The sequence below is a fragment of the Prionailurus bengalensis genome, chromosome X, assembly GCF_016509475.1.
Source record: "Prionailurus bengalensis isolate Pbe53 chromosome X, Fcat_Pben_1.1_paternal_pri, whole genome shotgun sequence".
In the NCBI taxonomy this organism is placed as follows: domain Eukaryota; kingdom Metazoa; phylum Chordata; class Mammalia; order Carnivora; family Felidae; genus Prionailurus; species Prionailurus bengalensis.
Genome location: NC_057361.1, coordinates 128,671,356 through 128,692,561, shown reverse-complemented (window position 1 = coordinate 128,692,561; position 21,206 = coordinate 128,671,356). Strand labels below are relative to the sequence as shown.

The window sequence follows — 21,206 nt, the reverse complement described above, 5'->3', positions numbered from 1 at the left end:
ATTTTTTTTCCCCCTTTGTTCTGGATTTCATTTTCATTGTATATACTATTTCAGTGCAGTTTTTGGTCATTTTGTAATATGTGTTGTTCTTAAATTTTTAAGTGCATAAGCTGTGCATTCGTGATGGCTCCTTCCATTCTAATGTTCATTGTATTTAGCACGGTACAGGGGCCCTGGATTCAAGTAGCTCAAATGAACTCCTGGGAGTCCAGCAGTGAGTGGTATGTGGCTTAAGTTCAAGAAAGTGGTGCAAGGAAGTGGAAGAATTTTTGTTCCAGCAAACCTCGATAAGCAACCTCAGCAGTGGGGAGAGTCAGGAGGGGCACAGAAAAGGCAAACACGGAAACCTAGGTGTTACACCCAGTATACTTTTATGAGTCCGTGTATTCTCCTCTCTGTGCCTGGGGCTCCAAATCTGTCAAACTAAGGTCATCGACTAGGGCACCCCGTCGCCACCCTTCTGGACCAGAGGCTGTAGCACACCCCCGCAGCAGTCCGGGTCCCGGGCGCACAGGACGCGCACCCACAAGGCCGGAAGAAGTGGGGCGGGGCCTCTAGGCAGTTGGGCCTGAGCGGACTGGGGGAGGGGAGCGCGGGGCAGATGGTCTCTGGGAAAAAGCAAAAGGCGGTTGCAGGGCTGCCTCCCAAGGCTCTACTTGCTTGCATTTCCTCCCGTTTTGCTGAGTTGGGAGTCGCGACCTCCAGGACAGGTGGGTCCCGTTCCACGGATCGGGAAGGGGTGTCTTTGGTGGGTGCAGTGGCTGGGTTAGCCCGGGCGCTCTATTGAAGGCCTGGCACGGGAGGCGGGGTGAGGGGAATGGTTCCCACCCCGTCTGCTCGGTACCAGGGCGGTGGTACTTACCTTAACCCTGGCTGAGGAGAAGGCCACTCGTGCATTTCCGCAGGGCTGTCGTCACGGTTTATGCCAGTTGCGCTACAAAGCCCGGAGATCAGCGCAGGGTGAGATGGGCCTAGCGCTCGGAAAGAGCTGGGAGAGCTGAAGGAAGCTCGGGTTCGGAGTGACGCCCAGTGTACATTGTTTCAAACTCGATCCGACTTCCCCGCCCTGGGTCTGTCACCGACTTGGTGTCTAGCTCTCAGAGAGCCCCTAGCCTGTCCATGTCTCACTTTGTTCGGCGGTAGAGTGGAAGGTGGAACTCCTTTCGTTATAATATCCACCAGTGTTGTCTGCGCATTGTACCCTTCTTCTGCCCCTCCCGAGCAGGAATGCCTAGCAGGAGTCGGGAGTGGCAGGGCAGGGCAGCGGAGAACTTACGCGAGGAAGTGCTCTCCCTTACGAAAACAATTCTGAAAAACCTTTTCAACGTTTTTAACTACTGACTGCCCCCAAAACTGGAAAAAGCATTCATCCAATGCCCTAGAGGTGAATGTCCACTCTGGAAGAATGCTTTTGTGAATGCTTTACTGTTAAAGATTTTTAACCAAATGATTGATCAAAACATTATGAGTTGAATGAACGTAACACAATGCCTAGCAAAAGTCTCCTCATAAAAGACTTGGGTGGTTTACCTGTTACCCAATCGCTGCAAACAAAAACAAAAACAAAAACAAAAAAACCAAAAAACAAACAAACAAAAACCTTGAGCTCTCATATGGAGAAACACTTCCATAATCCATTCCCACATAGCAGTCGTTTAGAGTTGCTTCTTGGGGCGCCTGGGTGGCTCAGTCCGTTAAGTGTCCGACTTCGGCTTGCGTCATGATCTCGCAGTTGGTGGGTTCCAGCCCGCGTCGCGCTCTGTGCTAACAGCTCAGAGCCTGGAGCCTGCTTCGATTCTGTGTCTGCCTGTCTCTGCCCCTCCCCCACTCACACTCTGTCTCTCTCTCAAGAAATGGATAAACATTAAAAAAAAATTAGAGTTGCTTCTTAGCTGGCATTGTCCTTTGAGGAATCATTATAGTAAAACTTACATACAGTTTATTGTACATTAACTCTAGAGATAGAATTATAAACACTATGGACCAACATTTTGGTGTCATTCCAATTCCATCTCATTAAGAAACTGCTTATAATGATAATGACAGCCATATACTATGCAAAATCCTGTAGTCTTCACAACCGGGAGACATGAATGTATTTGTCACCATACTTAAAGATGTGTTCTATCTCATAACCAATATGATGAAGGGAATGGTCACTGGGTTAGTTGAGTCTGAGGCGCATCGTCCACATACCCCATCTCATTCTTATTTCTGGGAAATCTGCACTGGGACAGATCACTTCCTGGTTTTGGTCTCTGTACCAGGAACCACAAGCAGTTCTGTATCTCTGCTTGTCAGCCCTGGCTGGGAGAAGCAATAAAATATCCAAGCTGATCACTTGATGTCTGTGGTGTTTCTGGCAGTTGTATTTTTTGCCTGCCAGCCCAAGGGTCGGGGGGAGAGGCTGGATTAAGAAACCCGTTTGGTGGGAAGAGTCTCTGATCCAAGCCAAGGTGAACACAGATCCACCAGTTGGGTGCCATTGTGACCCTGTTTCTACAACACCAAACATCCCCTGTGCTCCTAAGGGTTGTACGCTGTGCCATTGGCCTCATGTAAAGAAATTACAGGGGCGCCTGGGTGGCGCAGTCGGTTAAGCGTCCGACTTCAGCCAGGTCACGATCTCGCGGTCCGTGAGTTCGAGCCCCGCGTCGGGCTCTGGGCTGACGGCTCGGAGCCTGGAGCCTGTTTCCGATTCTGTGTCTCCCTCTCTCTCTGCCCCTCGCCCGTTCATGCTCTGTCTCTCTCTGTCCCCAAAATAAATAAACGTTGAAAACAAAAAAAAGAAATTACAGAAGAGGCTCCTGGCAAAACCCGGTCTGTGCCACACCTACAGGTTCTAGGCAAGGAGTGTCTGATGTGAAGGTGGCTGTTCTTCTGGACCTGAGATATGGCGATTTTCCAAACGGTTGATAAAGTGAGAGGGAAACTGTGATAGACCTCTGCTGAGCTGACCTTGAGGGTGAGTTTAGGACTGGCTGTTTGGCAGGCACTGGTGAATGCTTTGGCCGTATTTCTACTCTATTCATTTATTCTTTCACTCCAAAGACAATCAATGAATGCTTAGTCTGTGCCAGCATGCTGATCCACTCACTGAGATTAGCAGTGAAGGAAGACAGTAAGTTCGGAGGCGAACAGCAATTCCACTTTAAGCATGCTAAGTCGGAGGCATCCTCTCTCTTCCCGATTCCCAATATAGAATCAATACAAAATCCTCTCACTTCTGCTTCCTGAATATTTTTAAACCTATCCACTTCTCTTTGCCCCCACTGCTACTCCAAATTTCAAGCCAGCAACATAGTTTTTTAAATTCATTTATTAAAAAATTATTATCATTGAAATAGAATTGATACACAGTGTTATGTTAGTTTCAAATGTACAACATATTGATTCTGCAATCCTGTACATTACTTGGTACTTACCAAGATAAATGCAGTCACCATCTGTCAACACACAATGTTATTGTAATATTATTGGCTATATTCTCTATGCTGGGCTTTTCATCTCCGTGACTTACTTACTTATCCATTTAAAAAAAAAACTTCATCTTCCAAATTTTGTTAAATATATTTAGAGAAGTTCTCATAATTCTTATCCTTGCTCTCTAAGGTATTCTCCCCCCACCCCAGGTTCTTCAATATCACATGACTCTGTATAGACTTTTTCTTTTTTTGTTGTTTATTTATTCATTTTGAGAGAGGGAAAGAGAGAGAGCCTGAGTAGGGGAGGGGCAGAGAGAATCCAAAGCAGGCTCTGCTCTGTGCTGACAGCACAGAGCCCGATGTGGGGCTCGATCTCATGAACAGTGACATCATGACCTGACCTGAAATCAAGAGTTGGATTAACCAACTGAGCCACCCAGACACCCCAAGATTTTTTTATTTGATATTTATCATGCTCATTCTCTGACCTTCCTGGATCTGTGGTTTGGTGTTTGTCAATAATTTTTGAAAATTCTCAGCCATTATTACCTCAAATATTCCTTCAGCTCCTTTCTTTACTTCCTGCTAATCAATTAAGTGTATGTCACACCTCTTGAAATTGCCCCATAGTTCATAGGTATTCTGTTCTGAGCTTTATTAAAATTTGTTTTTCTCTTTGAATTTCAGTTTGGGAGGTTTCTCTTGACTTATGCTTACATTCACTGATTCTTTCTTTGACCATGTCCAGTCTACTGATGAGCTCATCTAAGGCATTCTTTATTTTTGTTACAGTGTTTTTTAATTTCTAACATTTCTTTTAGATACTTTTGTAGAATTTCCATCTCTCTGCTTACATTTACCCATCTGTTCTTGAATATTGCCTGCTTTTTCCAGTCGAGCCCTTAACGTATTAATCATGTCTTTTCTTTCAAAACTGTCATATCTGAGTCTGGCTCTGATACTTGTTTTTTATCTTAAGACTAGGTTTGGGTTTTTTGTTGGTTTGTTTGTTTGTTTGTTTTGCTTTTAATGTGCCTTATAATTTTTTTGTTGAAATTCAGGCATAATGTATTGTGTAATGGTACTGACATAAATAGCCTTTAATATGAGGATTTGTTTTAATCTGGCTGGAAGTTGGGCTGTATGTAATGTTTGTGGTAGCTGTAGGTGTCAAAGACTTCACATTTTCCTAGTGTCCTTGATTTTTGTCTCCCTTTTGTCCCTCCTATGCCTTAAGTACTACTCATCAGATAGAGTCTACATCTTGCAGATCCTTCATTTAATAATCCACTCTTATTATACTCAAGTCTGATGGCATGGTGGTAAGGTGTGAGATAGGGGATGCATTCTATAATCTTATGATTAAATCTAAGTTTTTTAGTGGGCCTGTGTCCTTAACAGTGTTTCATACCACCTCCCTTTTGGTAACATGGAAAGGCTTAAGAAGATTCAAGTAAGAGAAGGGCCCTTTCCCCAGATGGGATAAGACTCTGATTAAAGTCTTTTCCCCTGGAGAGCAGGCCTTTGTTATAGAGACGGCTCTGTTTGGAGAATACTCTATTATGGACAATGCAATGTTTACTCTCTTCTCCGCTGCCAGAACCATGCAGGAATTGTTTTGGACCCTATACCATAAGATCCTGGTGGGATTCATGGAGGTAAAAACCCATGAAAGTGTGGGTTCCCCCTTAAGACTATGATCCCAGAAGTCTCTCCTTCTCAAGGTGGACCACACTCAGCCTCCAGCAGTTCATCAAAATTACCATTTAAGTGAATGGAGTTTCTCCTCCAGGTAAATAGATCTTGGCTGTGCTTCTCTGGCTTTGCCAGTCTCTCCAGATTTTGGGTGGCAGTTTGCCCTGCAACCTCAGTTGTCTAAATCTAAGAAGAGCCATTGTTTCTCAATTTGATCACCTTTTCCTTATTGTTAGGACGGAAATGACAAGATCCAAGCTTTTTACATGTCAGAACTTAAACCCAAAGTCTGATGAGGTTTTTAAACTATGATCTTGTAGCTTATCTGGCTGATTCTCACTTTTAGGGCTGGTGAAACAATCTTTTGTAACTTTCTTCAACCTAACCAGAGGTAAAAGCCTAGGGCTTGAGTGACTTTTAAATTTCTTTTAATTTGAGTAGAGTTGACACTCAGTGTTACATTAGTTGCAGGTATACAACATAGTGATTCAACATCTCCATACATTATGCTGTGCCTACCCCAAGTGCAGCTACCATCTGTCATCATAAAACACTATTACAATACCATTGACTATATTCTCTGTGCTCTTCCCTTTATTCCCATGGTTTATCCACTCCATCACTGCAAGCCTGTATCTCTCACTCCCCTTCACCCATTTTGCCCATCCCCCCACTCCCCTCCCCTTTGGCAGCCATCAATTTGTTCTCAGTTTTTATAGGTCTGATTCTGCTTTTTGTTTGTTTGTTTATTCATTTGTTTTGCTTTTTAAATTCCACATACGAGTGAAATCACATGGTATTTGTCTTTCTCTGTCTGATTTATTTCACTTAGGATAATGCCTTCTAGGTCCATTCATGTTGTCCAAATGGCAAAATTTTATCTTTTTTGTGGCTGCACAATATTCTGTTACACACACACACACACACACACACACACACCACGTCTTCCTTATCCATTTGTCTATCACTGGACACTTAAGTTGCTTCCATATTTTGGCTATTATAAATAATGCTGCAACAAAATATGGGTACATATATCTTTTCAAATTAGTGTTTTAGTTTTCTTTGGGTAAATACCCAATAGTGGAATTATTGGACCATAGTTTAGTTCTATTTGTAATTTTTTGAGGAACCTCCATATTGTTTTCCACAGCAGCTGTACCAATTTGCATTCCCACCAACACGCATCCTCACCAACACTTATTATTTCTTGTCTTTTGGATTTTAGCCATTCTGACAGGTGTAAGGTGATATCTCATTGTGGCTTCTATTTGCATGTCCCTGATGGTGAGTGATGTTGAGCATCTTTTCATGTGTGTTGACCATCTGGATGTCTTCACAAAAATGTCTAGTCAGGTACTCTACCTTGGCTTGAGTGTCAATGCTTGCAGGAGAAGGCCTTGGGTCCTTACAAGTCATAGAATTGGGACGGAGAACCTCAAAGATCTACACACAGTTTAGCAAAAACTCCACCAACAGAATAGTGATACATCAAAGAAACTTTTCCGTCTTAGTCTAGGCTGTAGATGAGCCTTAATTAGGATGTGGGTTCAAATGCCTATAAAAAAGACCAAAAGTGGAAGTGGAAAAGTGGAAGAAATGCAGCCCAGAGTGCACTGTGGTGGCCTCACCTAGCTCCTCAAGGAATCTCCATGTTCTGAAAGACTCTGGACAGAACTGGTCACTGCAGCAGGCCAGTGTTGCACTTCTTCCACAAAGGGTCTGCTCACCCGTGAACACCAGATTCCTGAATACACACCAAAAGGTTACTATATGTGTATATACTAACTATATATATATAGTATATGTATATATACTATATACTATATACTATATACATATATAGTATATGTATATATACTATATACATATATATACTAACTATATATATATGTATATGTATATATAATGGCTTTTATACATATATTTAAACATAAATGAATTTCATATATAAATAGAATAAATATGTTTTATATATTATATATAATTATATGTATATAATATATATTAAAAGGTTATATATAATAAATGTATAAAAGTCTGCATTTGATTAACATGTAATAAATATTTATTACATATAGTAACTATAATAAATATCTATATGTATTTAAATGTAGTCTTAGAGTTCTTCCAGGGAAAGAGCTCCAGAAGAAACCTCGGAGAAATCTACAAATGTTGTGATGTTAGAAAACTACTTGTTATAAATGTGATAGCTAAATAACAGGAAGATGAGAGCCAAAGGTTTTTCTATCCAACTAAGTTAACTTTAAGTCATAAATGCAAGCTATAATGAATGTGCAAGACTCAGGAAATATTAGTTCCATGATGCTTTACTAAGGTATTTAATAGAAATAAAAAAGCTTCAGATAACCTAGAAATCATAGGAGACATTTGATGTATGTTTAATGGTGAGCTGTAACTATGTTTACTTGTAAAGCTAAGAATAAGTGAGGAAGATGAAATGACAGAATAGAGGCAAATATTTTATACTCTGAAATATAGATATTACACAAGTAACAAAAAATGGGTGTAGAAAGAGGACATAGATACTAACCAGGAGTAAGAAAATATAGGTTTAAATTAGAGGCTGGGTCAGAAGGAGGGGAGAGAAAAAAGAAGATACTAACAAATTTTATTATGACTCATGAAGGAAATCAATAGAAAGTATCTTTAAAAGGAGGATAAAAGTAGATCTGATATAATCCCAGCTTAGAACCTTTGCACTAACTTACTTTACACTGGATATCTTCATGACTAACTTCCTCTTTGTTCAAATGTCATCTTTCTCAATGAGGTTTAGCCTTACCATCATATTTAAACCTCCTACTACCTCCAGCCTACCCCTTTTTCATGCTGGATTTTTTTCATAGCTCTTATCATCTTATAATGTGTTATATAGTTTACTTATGTATTGTGTTTATCTTTAATAATCTCCCTCCTCCCACTGGAAGATACACTCCATGAAAGGAGGAGTGTTTGTCTTTTTTGTTCACTTATATATCCCAAGCACCTAAAATAGTGCCTGGAACAAAGTTGGCGTCCAATAAATATTTTTTAAATGAGTTGATTAATTAATTAGTTAAGAGTGTTAGGGAAGTTTTCTTCAGTGAATTGATATTTAATCTGAGACCTGAAGAATGAGTAGAAAGAATAAGAGGGAGAACATGATAGTCAGAGGAAACATAGGTAAAGCCCCTGAGGTGGTGGGGCAAGATGGGGCCAATTATGTAAAACCTTGAGTGCCATTGTAAAGAGATGACTCAATCCTTTTGCCTTCCCTCAAGGAGCTCTTAGCAAAAGGGGAGAGAAAGATAATAATTTAAGCAGGTGATTATTATACATGTTGTAAGTGCACTAATAAGGGTATGCACAAAGAACTATGAAAACATTGACTAGGCAGCTATTACCTCTTCCTAGGGCAGTTAGGAAGATTTTACAAAGAAGGTGACATTTGAGCTAGATCTCAGGCTGGAGAGTGACATGATGAAAGTGTTTTAAGAAGATTAATCTGGCAATAGTATGGAAAATGGATTGGAATGTGGATGGACTAGAGGCAAAGAAACCATCTAGCCTATGGCAGTAGTCCAGGCATGAGGTGATGAAGGCTTCTATAGGAATGGAAAAAGGAGGACAAATCTGAGAGACATTGGAAGGAAAAATTGACGGGAGCTAAATGGATTCTTGGCTTTAAGCCTTTCAGGAGGTAATGCTTCTTCCTTAGTAATAACCATGAAAAGATTCAAATTGACCTATTATGTAATTGCCTACTCTGACTAGAATTTCTAGCTATGGCTGTTCTCCAAAAGTTTCTGTTATTGTGATTGATACTTGTTGGACCTTAATTTACATTAAAATAGTTTTAGACTCTAAAGATTGGGAAGCTCTCAAAAACATAATTTTGACTATGAAACAGCAAATTATTCTATTAAAGGAGAAATGAGGGAAACCATGGGGCTACATAGGAAGTTTTACAATGAGCTCATAGTTCCCTTTTTAAAAGAATAATATGAAAAGAAGGATGAATATAACAGGTGGTATGTGCCTAAAGCATCAGTATTTGGAAACATAAGGCCCCAAAATCACCTCAGGTTGGTAGAAATACATATTTGCAAAAAGAACAAGAACAATGTGCATGTGTCCTGGCATGGGAAAGCTATAAGTCCGATGATATCATTACACTACTCTCAATGATCAAAGGAATTATGGAGAATAGGAGAAGTGCTTTAAGACTGGATTTACGTAAATATATTACCACTTCTAACAAAGACAAAGAAGGAAGAATTTTCAATCTATTAATCAGTGAACTAAGTATCTCCTGGGTTGGATTCTAGAACAGGCTTTCAAGTAAGTGTGTACTTAGAAAATTACAAAGTTATCAACAAAGACATTTCACACAAATGTAATTTTTTCTTAAAAAAAAGCTTATTAGGGGTAGTTTATGGAAATTTGGCAGACATAATGTGCATTAAGTGAATTAATGAATGAAATTTCATTAAGATTTTAACAACTCTTTCATGAAACCTTCATGAACAAGAATTACAAATCTATATTTTGATGGGTTTTATAATTAATATAATTATGTATTAATTAATTAAATTTACATACTCAAAGGGAACTGATTAAGAGACCATAGGCAAAGGAAGAGTTTCTGCTGGCCTCCTGCAAAGCCTACCTTTGGTTTGAGCTGACTATTTTCATTACTGACTAAAGTGAAGAGTTACAACAGACATCTTACCAGATTTAAAGAAAATAGGAAGTTGGGAGAAAAGTAATTCGATTGAATTCCCACAAACATTTATGGAGTTTTACAAAGCACTAGGAACCATGCTAGATGTTAGAGTACAAAAATTAATGAGACATACATCTTCCTGTTGAGGAGCATCCAAATATTACTAGGAAGAGAGACATAAAAACATAGTTTCATCAAAATGTATAAAGAAGGAATATAGAGACATAAACAGAATATTAAGAGAGAACAAAAGAAAGCTTCATTCTGGGAATTTAGGGAAGAATTCTTAAATGAAATGGTATCTCTACTGATTCTTGAAATATGAATAAAAGGCAGGGTTTCCTACTCTGTTTGAGAGAACAAAGGGCATGAACATGAATTTCTTAGAATCAGGAAAGAGTATAGTGAGTCCGGCAAACAATGAGCAATGAAGTACAAGGAGGAAGTGAGGCTGAAAGGTAACTCAGGACCAGGTAAAAGAAGGCATTATGTAACATGATAACAAACTTGGATGGACTTCACCCTGAAGGCCTTAGGGATCCATTCAGAGAGAATTACATACCAACAAGTCTATTTTAGTTCACTCTTCCTATAGTGTGCAAAATGGTTTGAAGGGAGGGCAAATGTGTATATGGAGAGATCAATTAGAAGACTATTACATACAGTCTTTGGGAGAGAAATAACAGTGGGCTTTGACTGGGATGGTGGCAAGTAAAGCTATAATGCAGTGGGTCAGGTTAGGGAATTTCTTAGAGAGTAAAAGTTATGATTTGATAATTGCCCATAAGAGAGAAATTTTATTTTTTCAAAATTTTTCAAAATGTTTATTCATTTTTGAGAGAGAGACACACACACAGCACAAGTCGGGGAGGAGCAGAGAGAGAAGGAGACACAGAATCCGAACCAGGCTCCAGGCTCCAAGCTGCCAGCACAGAGCCTGATGTGGGGCTCAAACTCACAAGGTGTGAGACCATGACCTGAGCTGAAGTCAGACGCCCAACCAACTGAGCCACCCAGGCACCCCCATAGGGGAGAAATTTTAAAGAGGAGGTATCAGTTTGAAGCACAGATTTCAGATTGAACCAGTTATAGAACTGATTGGATGTTACTGGAATTGACTGTGAGAAAGAACACTGTGGGAGGAGCCAGTTTAGGTACAGTAGATATCCGGAGGCCATTAAAAGGTGCTTCATGAGGGCTGAGGACAGGAATATTTGTTGTGTTTACTGATACATTTCCAGCACTTGTAACAATGCCTGGCACCTAGTACATGTAAAGGTCTGATATATTTGTAATAGGAGCCCTAGAGGGAGAGGAGAGATAGAATGGTACAGAAGCATGAAGAGATGGTAACTAAGAGTTTTCTAAAAGTAACAAAAGCATTGTATTCTTTTGCTATTGCTGCATACCAACTTACCAGACACTTAATAGATTAAACTAACACCCACTTATTAGTTCACAGTTCTATAGATCAGGATACCAGGTTTGTCATTACTGGCCGGTATATTAAAGGCTAAAATGAGGGTATTGGCCAGCCTGCATTCCTTTCTGAAGGCTCTGGCTAAGAATGCACATTCAGCTTCATTCAGATTGTTGGCTGAATTCAGTTCCCCATGGCTGTAGGACTGAGGTTGCTGTTTCCTTCTTGCATGCCATCTGTTACTCACTCTCCTCTCCTTGAGACTGCCTGCATGACTTTCCCTGTGGTCCCCTCCATATTCAAAGCCAATGGAGAATCTCCTTGACAGCAAATCCCTCTCTGGTTTCACATCTCTCACCAGAAAGATCCCTGTCCCTTTTAAGGGATGGCTGGATAAGGACAGTCCAACCAAGGATGTTTCTAAAAGTCATCTGTGCATTATACATTGCTTAATCACTCAAGTGAAATCCCATCATATTCATACTCTAGGGGAAGGGATTATAATTTGACAAGGATCACTGGAAGTCACTTTAGAATTCTGTCTATCACAAACATCAAGTCAAGGATTCAAAAAGTGCTGTGACTCGAAGAATAAATACAAAGAAAACCTTATCTAGGTGTTTTTGTAAAAACTGCTAAAAATGAAGAAAAAGATAAAAACGTAAAAGTAGTTGGAGAAAAAAGATGTAATACCTAATACAGAGCAGCAGTTAGATTGGCTTTGACTTCTTGACAGAAACAACATGAAGATAATGGAATGACATCTTCAAAATGCTGGAGGAAGTAACTGCCAATCCAAATTTCTATATCCAGTGAAAATAGCCTTCAAAAATGGAAGTAGGGGTGCCTGGGTGGCTCAGTCAGTTAAGCATCTGACTCTTGATCTTGGCTCGGGTCATGATCTCAGGGTTCGTGGGATCAAGCCCTGTGTCAGGCTCTGTGCTGGCAGTGTGGAGCCTGCTTGGGATTGTCTCTCTCCCTCTTTCTCTGCCCCTCCCTTCTAATGCTCTCTCTCTTTCAAAATAAATAAATAAACTTTTAAAAAATGGAAGTAAAAGCTGTTTTTAAAAAATTTTTTTTTTCAACGTTTATTTATTTTTGGGACAGAGAGAGACAGAGCATGAACGGGGGAGGGGCAGAGAGAGAGGGAGACACAGAATCGGAAACAGGCTCCAGGCTCTGAGCCATCAGCCCAGAGCCCGACACGGGGCTCGAACTCACGGACCGCGAGATCGTGACCTGGCTGAAGTCGGAAGCTTAACCGACTGCGCCACCCAGGCGCCCCTAAAAGCTGTTTTTAGATGGTTCAAAACTTAGGGAATCTGCCACCAACTGCAAAGGTAATATTAATGATCTTCAAGCAGAAGTAAAATGATCCCAAATAAAAGCTGGGAGCTATAAGATGGAATGAAGTGTGATGGAGAGGTTAAATATGTGAGTAGGTTTGAATGCCCCTTGGTTGTATAAAACAAAAATAGTAATGTCATGTTATGTGGGATATATATGTGTTAATTAAAATACACAATAGTAGTTGAGGAAGGAATATAAATGGAGTGAATATAAATTCTCTAATCTGCATTATAATTTAATAAGTCAAAGATACATGTTGTAAGTCCTAGAATAACTCCTTTTTAAAAACCAGTAAAAGAATGTATAATAAACAAGTAAACAAAGGAGGAAATTGAATAATATAAATTACCTAATAAGTATAAAAGAAAACAACAGAGAAAAGGTAACAAAACAGGCAAAAGAAATAGAAAGCAAATATTGATATACTAGAGTTAAGTTCAAATATATCAATAATTGTGTTAAATGTAAATGAACTGAACACATTAAACAACAAAGAATATTAAACTGTTTAAAAAACAAAATATAACTATGTGCTATTTATAAGAGACACAAGTTAAATGTACAAATACAGGAAAATTGAAAGTTAAAGGGTGGAAGAAATATACAATGCCAACACCATCCAAAAGACAACAGATGGAGATATATTAATAACAAAGTTGAAGGTTTTTTTTTCTAGGAAAGAGTATAGCCACTCCATTTTCAGAGCTCCCCTCATTAGGGGTCTTTCCATAGCCACCTGGGATCCTGTTCAGTGGCAGTTTACTGAAGCCACCCTCAACAAGCAGACCTACCTGGGATGTATCTTGGTTTCTTCATCAAATGTCAATCCTACTGAGGATTTGAACCAATCTGACACACTACATCTATAAAAGTACCGGTACCCAGGGGCGCCTGGGTGGCGCAGTCGGTTAAGCGTCCGACTTCAGCCAGGTCACGATCTCGCGGTCCGTGAGTTCGAGCCCCGCGTCAGGCTCTGGGCTGATGGCTCGGAGCCTGGAGCCTGTTTCCGATTCTGTGTTTCCCTCTCTCTCTGCCCCTCCCCCGTTCATGCTCTGTCTCTCTCTGTCCCAAAAATAAAATAAAAAACGTTGAAAAAAAAATTTAAAAAAAAAAAAAAAGTACCGGTACCCAGAACACATGGTAACAGGATCCCTGTGTTGCCTAAATCCAAAGATTGAATTAATGTGGAAATCTCAGGCTCTAAAGTCAGTTAGTGAAGAAATGCTCAAAGTTGACTTTAAGATAGGAATATTTACTAGACATAGAGAGATTTTGTAATGTCCTTTTTATACACACAGAAAAATAGATGGTAATCCTGGGCCATAAAGTAAGTCTCAAAAACTTGAAACAATTAGTCATTTATACTAGCTGTTTGTTTGTTTGCTTGCTTTTGTTCACTTCAGAGCGAAATGAAGTTAGAATATAATAATGAAAAATCCAGAGGGGTGCCTGGGTGGCTCAGTCAGTTAACCGTCCAACTTCAGCTCAGGTCATGATCTCGCAGTTCATGGGTTCGAGCCCCACATCAGGCTCTGTGCTGACAGCTCAGAGCCTGGAGCCCTCTTCAGGTTCTGTCTCCCTCTCTCTCTGCCCCTCCCTGGCTCGCACTCTGTCTCTCTCTTCCTCAAAATAAATAAACAGTAAAAAAAACTAGAAAATCTCCCTAAAATATGTAGTATACTTCTAAATAACCTGTTGGTCAAATTTTAAAAATCACAATGTAAATTAGAAAATATTTAAATGAACTGAAAAATGGAACATTGCATATTAAATCCATGGCGGGGAGGATTTTTATGGCAGTCAAAAAGTGAAATTAATCTGTATGATCCTATAATGATGGTACATGTCATTATACATGTGCAAACCCATAAAATGTAGGCCACCAAGAGTGAACCCTAATGTAAACTATTGACTTTGGGTGATACAGATGTGTCAATTATAGGTTCATCAGTTATAACAAATGCACCACTCTGATGGGGATGTTGATATAAGGGTGCAGCCTATGCATGTCTGGGGAAATCTCTGTATCTTTCCCTCAATTTTGCTGTGAACCTAAGACTTGTCTAAAGAAATAAAATCTTAATTTAAAAAATGTTCAGTGGGCAAAAGATCTGAACAGATACTTGTCCAAAGAAGATATACAAATAGCAATTAAGACTATGAAAAGATGCACAACATCATATATAATTAGGGAAATGCAAATTAAAATAATAAGGTGTCATGCACAACCATTAGAATAGCTAAATTTAAAAAACTGACGGTGCACCTGGGTGGTTCAGTTGGTTGAGCGTCCAATTTTAGCTCAGGTCATGATCTCACAGTTCATGAGTTTGAACCCTGCATTGGGTTCTCTGCTGTCAGCACAGAGCCTTCTTCGGATCCTCTGTCACCCTCTCTCTTTGTCCCTCCCCTGCTCACACCCTCTCTCTCAAAAATAAACTCTTTTTTAAAAAAAGAGTGCTATTGATGGGTCACATGCTAAATCTATATTTGACATTATAAGAAACTGAAACTGTCATCCAAAGTAGCTAGACTGTTTTGCATTCCACCAGCAATGAATCAGAACTCCTGTTCCTCCACATCCTTGTTATAACTTGGTATTGTCAGTTTTTTATTTATTGCTTTAATTAATTAATTTTTGAGAGAGAGAGAGAGAGAGAGAGAGAGAGCGCATGAACAAGTGGGAGGGGCAGAGATATAGGGAAAGAGATAATCCCAAGCCAACTCTGTGCTGCCAGCACAAAGCCTGAAGTGGGGCTCAGCACCATGGAGCCGTGAGATCATGACCTGAGCCAAAACCAAGAGTCGGATGCTTAACCAATTGAGCCACCCAGGAACCCCCATGAATTGCACTCTTAAGTATTTACCGAAGTGATCTGAAAACTATAAAATGCAAAATGTATTTTTGTATGTGAGAATAGAAGGTGTGGAGACTTCACATGCATGTGATCTGGAATTTGGTTCTCCAAACTGTTGATTGTTGATTGTTGACGAATGGGAATGACAAATATTGAAGACAGGAGGTTTCACTTTTTATTTTCTTCTATATTTATGGGTTGTTTAGACTTTTTTTTCTTTTTACATGTGAGCAAATTTTATTTTGTAAGTAAATACAAAACAATGAAACACTTCTTCAAATAATATAGATCACGTGGAGTCCTCCCGGTTTTACCAGGCATAGTTAACTGCTTTCTCTTTTGCAGTTTTTCACGGTATTCTGTGTTTAAAAATGTCACAAGTAGCAGTAGTTACCACCCTATATTTGTCTTTCTTCCCCACTAGATTGTGAGCTTCTTGAATGGTGGCAGAGATTGCTGACTTATTTATGTTTCTCTTCCCAGTACTTGAGAAAGTACCTGCTAGGGGTGCCTGAGTGGGTCAGTCAAGCATCTGACTTCACCTCAGGTCATGATCTCACAGTTTGTGACTTCAAGTCCTGCATTGGGCTCTGTGCTGACAGCTAGAAGCCTGAAGCTTGCTTTGGATTCTGTGTCTCCCTCTCTGTCTGCCCCTTCCCCGCTCATGCTCTCTCTCTATTAAAAATAAATAAACATTTAAAAAGATGTGTATATATATATATATAGAGAGAGAGAGAGAGAGAGAGAGAGAGAGAGAGAGAGAACCTGTTACACACATGCTCAGTAATATTTGTTGAGTGAAATAATGAAGAAAGGAATACATATACTTGCTTAAGAGTGGTTTTCTGGGGGAGCAATCCAATGTAAAGGGAGAAGAGTATTCGTTTAAGAATTAGTGTCAACTAGGGGTGGCTCAGTGTGTTAAGAATCCACCTCTTGGTTTCAGCAGGTCATGATCTCACGAAAGCCCCGTATCGGGCTCTATGCTGATAATGTAGAGCTTGCTTGAGATTCCCTCTCTCCCTCTCTCTCTGCTCCCCCCACCACCAACCACATCTCTCTTGCTGTCAAAATAAATAAACTTAAAAAAAAGAACTGAGCACTAAACCAGGGGTTGGAAAAATTGTACTTTGAAGGACCAAATAGCAAATATTGTAGACTTTACAGGCCACATATGGTCTTGGCCTCATATTATTTTTTGTTCTTGTTTACAACCTTTTATTTTTTATTTATTTTTGAGAGAGAGGGAGTGAGCATGAGCAAGGGAGAGGGGTGGAGGGGGGGAGAGAGAATCTTAACCAGGCCCCACAGTCAGCATGGGGCCTGACATGGGGCTTGATTTCATGATCCTGTTATCATGACTTGACCTGAAGTCAAGAGTCAGATGCTCAAGTTACTGAGCCACCCAGGAACCCCTACAATCCTTTAAAAATATAAAATCCATTCTTTGCTTGTGGGACATATAAAACTAGGCATGGACTATAATTTGCCAGCCTCTGTAGGTAGGAGGTTGAGAAACAAGAGACAGTAGAGAACATAAAGGTAACCAAGACACCAGCAGAGGCCTTGCCATGCTCTGCTCCTTGCTTACACCCATAAAATATCAATAAATTTGACTTTAGTTCCTCATTTCCTAGCCTGTCATCAGAATATGCCCAAGTCATCACCCCAAGTCATCAGAATATGCAGTTACATCTCTAGCTATGGCCTTTGTGTTTATCATTGATGTCGTCCCACATCAACGTGACATTCAGTTCCTTCCTCAGCTTACACCACACACACAGACACACACACACACACACACACACACACACACACACATGCACATACCACTGAAAGCAATCATTCTATGGGTTTAGTGACCTTAAGGGGTTATTGAAAAGGTTCACATCAAGCACCATACAGCTTCTCTGTAGTTGGATGGCTTTCTCCCTCTTTTCTCACAGAACAAATTAATTCTTTTAAAGGTATTATGCAAATGAAGTTTTTTTATTAATCTTTCTGAAACCATGACACTCAGGGAGTCACCAACTCTAAGCAAGTTTGTCAAGGTAGTTTTACCAACAGATATATTTTATCCCTAACAATAATCATTATAAAAATGATAATGATAATAATAATATGGGACAGACACAATTCTAAGTACTTTAGTCTTTATATTAGACAAATTAAATAAGTATTATTATTATTATCCTCATTTTACAAAACAGGAAACCAGAGTGACTGAGAGTTTAAGTAACTTGCCCACAATCATGCATAATCAGTGGGAAAAAAAAGTTTCAAGAAGTCAGGTGAGAGTGATCAATAAATAGTGTCACAAGTGGAGAGGGCCAAAAGGATTAGACCTGTAAAGCAATTCTTCTATGTGGTGGTAACGTTAAAATTACTGAATTTCGGGAGTGCCTGGGTGGCTCAGTCAGTTAAGTGTCAGACTTCAGCTCAGGTCATGATCTTGCGGCTTGTGATTTCGAGCCCCACATCAGGCTCTGTGCTGGCAGCTAAGAGCCTGGAGCCTGCTTCAGATTCTGTGTCTCCCTCTTTGCCCTTCCCTCGTTTGCACTATGTCTCTCTCTCTCAAAAATAAATAAACATTTAAAAAATTTGTTTAATTAGTGAATTTTTAAAGAACCATTTCAGTTAAATAGTATGTTAGAAGCAAGATTACAAGACATACGAAAAGACTATGTAGTGAGAAAATGGAAGTAATGGTTATAGACCACTTATGCTTAGCTTTTCAGAATTTTTCCTTTGTTTAATCCTGAATTGAGATAATTAAATCTATTCTTTCATATAGTTACATCTGTAGTGTTATTCCTACAGCTTCATAAAGGTTATTTAATACTGTTACTAACTCTCTCTTCTCACCATCAGATTTTCTAAGATGTGGTGCTGCAGGCTGTCCCATCTACACGGCAGGCTCCAGAACCTGCTGAGCAGAGGAGTCACATGCTCAGCCTTCCAACAGCCCAACTTCAAAAGCTTGTTTCCATTAGCCATCCATTGGCACCATACGGCCTCCAAGTCTCTGAACTGTGCTTGGCAGCAACATGAAGATCATTTTGGTAAGATATATGGAGACAGATACTTCATTTTTTTTAAGTTTTATTTTCATTCCAGTCAGTTAACATATAGTGTAATATTAGTTTCAGGTGTAGAATTGATTCAACACTTCCATACAACACCTGGTGCACATGACAACAAGTGCACTCCTTAATGCCCATCACCTGTTCAACCCATCTCCCCATCCACCTCCCCTCTGGGAACCATCAGTTTGTTCCCTATAGTAAAGTCTGTTTCTTGGGTTGACTCTATTTTTTTTCCCTTTGCTTGTTTGTTTTATTTCTTAAATTGCACATGAGTGAAATCATATGGTATTTGCCTTTCTCTGACTGACTTATTTTGCTTAGAATAATGTACACTCTAGCTCCATCCACATCGTTGCAAATGGCAAGATTTCATTCTTTTTGATCGCCAAGTGGCATTCCACTGGATGTATCCCACAGAAATGAAATGTAACATCTAACCCATGTTTGAGTGTACAGTTCAAGTGTTAACTATATTCACATTGTTGTTCAATATCAGATACTTCTCATGCGGACTGAAAATATTTTCTGTGCAGTTGTAAGGGCCTCTAGCCATTTATTTCCAAGATTATCCTACAGGTTGCAAGAAAGACAAGAATAATATACAGCAACAGTATAATCTCATCCTAGCAAAAGAGAAGGGAACATTGCTCTACTCCAGTCCCGCTCTGTCTCTCTCTCTCATATAATGGGAAAAATAAAATAAAAGAAAGTCTCAGTATATAGGGAAGAGGGTTTCAAAGGCATAGACTGGGAATGCTACAGCCAGGTAAGGTATTAGGTGGCAGAGGGGAAAAAAGCTTTACCCTGTCTGTTAGTTTCCTAACACTGCTATAACAAATTACCGTAAACTAGTTGGCTTAAAACAACAGAATCTGGGGAGCCTGGGTGGCTCTGTCAGTTGAACATTTGACTTTGGCTAAGGTCATGATCTCACAGTTCATGAGTTTGAGCCCCTTTCCAGGCTCTGTACTGAGAGTGCAGAGACTACTTGGGATTCTCTGTCCCTCCTCTCTCTCTGCTCCTCCCCACTCGTGCTTTCTCTGTCTCAAAATAAATAACTTTTTTAAAAAGTTAAACAGCAAAAAGAGACATTTATTTTTTCACAGTTCTAGAAGATAGAAGCCTGAAACCAAGGCAGGTAGGGATATATTCCCTCCAAAGACTCTAAGAAAGAACTCTTTCTTGCCTCCTCAACATTCTGGTAGTTGCTGACAATCCCTGGTGTTCCTTGACTTATGGCAACATCACTTCACTCTCTGCCTGTCATCACATGGCTTCTTCCCTGTGTGTCCTCTGTGTCTTCAAATATCTCTCCTTATAAGGGTACCAGCTGTGGGATTTAGGGTCAATAGTGTAATATGACCTAGTACCATATGACCTCATCGTATCTTGATCGTCTTCAAAGACCCTATTTCCAAATAAAGTCTCATTCACAGGAGCTAGAAATTATGGGTTCAACATCTTTTGGGGGAATACTGTTCAACCTATAACCCTGAAAAGGGACAAAAACAATTGTGAAGGCTATACCCAAAGACATAGGCCCACTGTTTACTCCAAAGACTGAGACTTAATCCAAATATTAGATAGTGCCCTTCTCCTCCATACATTATACATTATGCATTATGCATTATAACCTGATAATAAGCCCCCAGTTAAAATAACAGTGGATTATAGCTGGGAGAGCTGCAACAGACAGGCAGTTTCTGAGATACAGCACAAAGAGAAGGGCCAAGGCCAAGAAGAGAGACAAAAACAAGGTCACTAGAGGAATTCAATGCCTTTGGTACCCATAGAGACAAAAACATCAGCTCTAGCCCCTCTCTTGGCCAGATTGGTATAAATACTCACCTTAAAGTCCTATTTACCTCAGCGGCTACTGCTTTATACAGCACATGTGCCTTTCAACAACAACAAAATTACAAAGCATGCTAAAAGGCAACAAATAACAATTTGAAGAGACAAAGCACAATGAGAACTAGACTCACATGTGACACAGGTGTGGAAATTATCAGTCAGGAAATTAATGGCTAATATGTTAAGGACTCTAATGGATAATGGAGATGGGAGACAAAATAAAGACCAGATGGATAATGTCAGCAGAGTGATGAAAAATATAAGAAAGAATTTTTAAAATCAAAATCATAGCAACAGAATTGAAGGATGACATTAATGGGTTCATCAGTAGACTTGACATATTCAAAGATATAATCAGTAGATGTAAAAAATAGGTCAGTAGAAATTACCCATACTGAAATGCAAGAGAGAGAGAGAGAGAGAGAGAGAGAGAGAGAGACAGGGAGAAGAGACAAAAACATACAGTATTCACACACTGTGGGACGATACTAAGGGATGGAGAAAGAAGCACCATGCAAATGATAATCAAACGAATAGTAGCTATATTTCAGACAAAGCAGTCTACAGAACGAGGAAGATTATTAGTGATAAAAAGGCACATGACATAGTGATAAAGGGATCAGTTCTTTAAGAGAACATGTAACCATTTTAAAAATGTAGAACCTAACAAGAGACCATCAAAGTACATAAAGCAAACACTGATATAAAATTAGAAATAAACAAATCCACAATTGTCCTTGGAAATGTTAAAACCTCCTTCTTCACCGTTATTGATAGATTAAGCAGCCA

At 39.6% G+C, this 21,206-nt stretch overlaps 1 protein-coding gene across 4 annotated transcripts in view; it reads left to right on the top strand.

The window, feature by feature from the left end:
• The first annotated feature begins 561 nt into the window (after positions 1-561).
• The window catches only part of TMLHE (trimethyllysine hydroxylase, epsilon), an 86,471-nt gene continuing 65,826 nt past the window's right edge, over positions 562-21,206 (top strand). The window contains exons 1-2 of one of the 4 annotated variants that reach the window (XM_043570432.1): positions 562-710; positions 18,349-18,539. In XM_043570432.1, the coding sequence (XP_043426367.1) occupies positions 18,359-18,539 (181 nt within the window). In that variant the 5' untranslated portion in view covers positions 562-710; positions 18,349-18,358. Of the gene's footprint in view, positions 711-5,089; positions 5,218-18,348; positions 18,540-21,206 lie in introns of those variants that run through there. The other 3 variants (XM_043570434.1, XM_043570435.1, XM_043570433.1) reach the window with 3 other exon arrangements.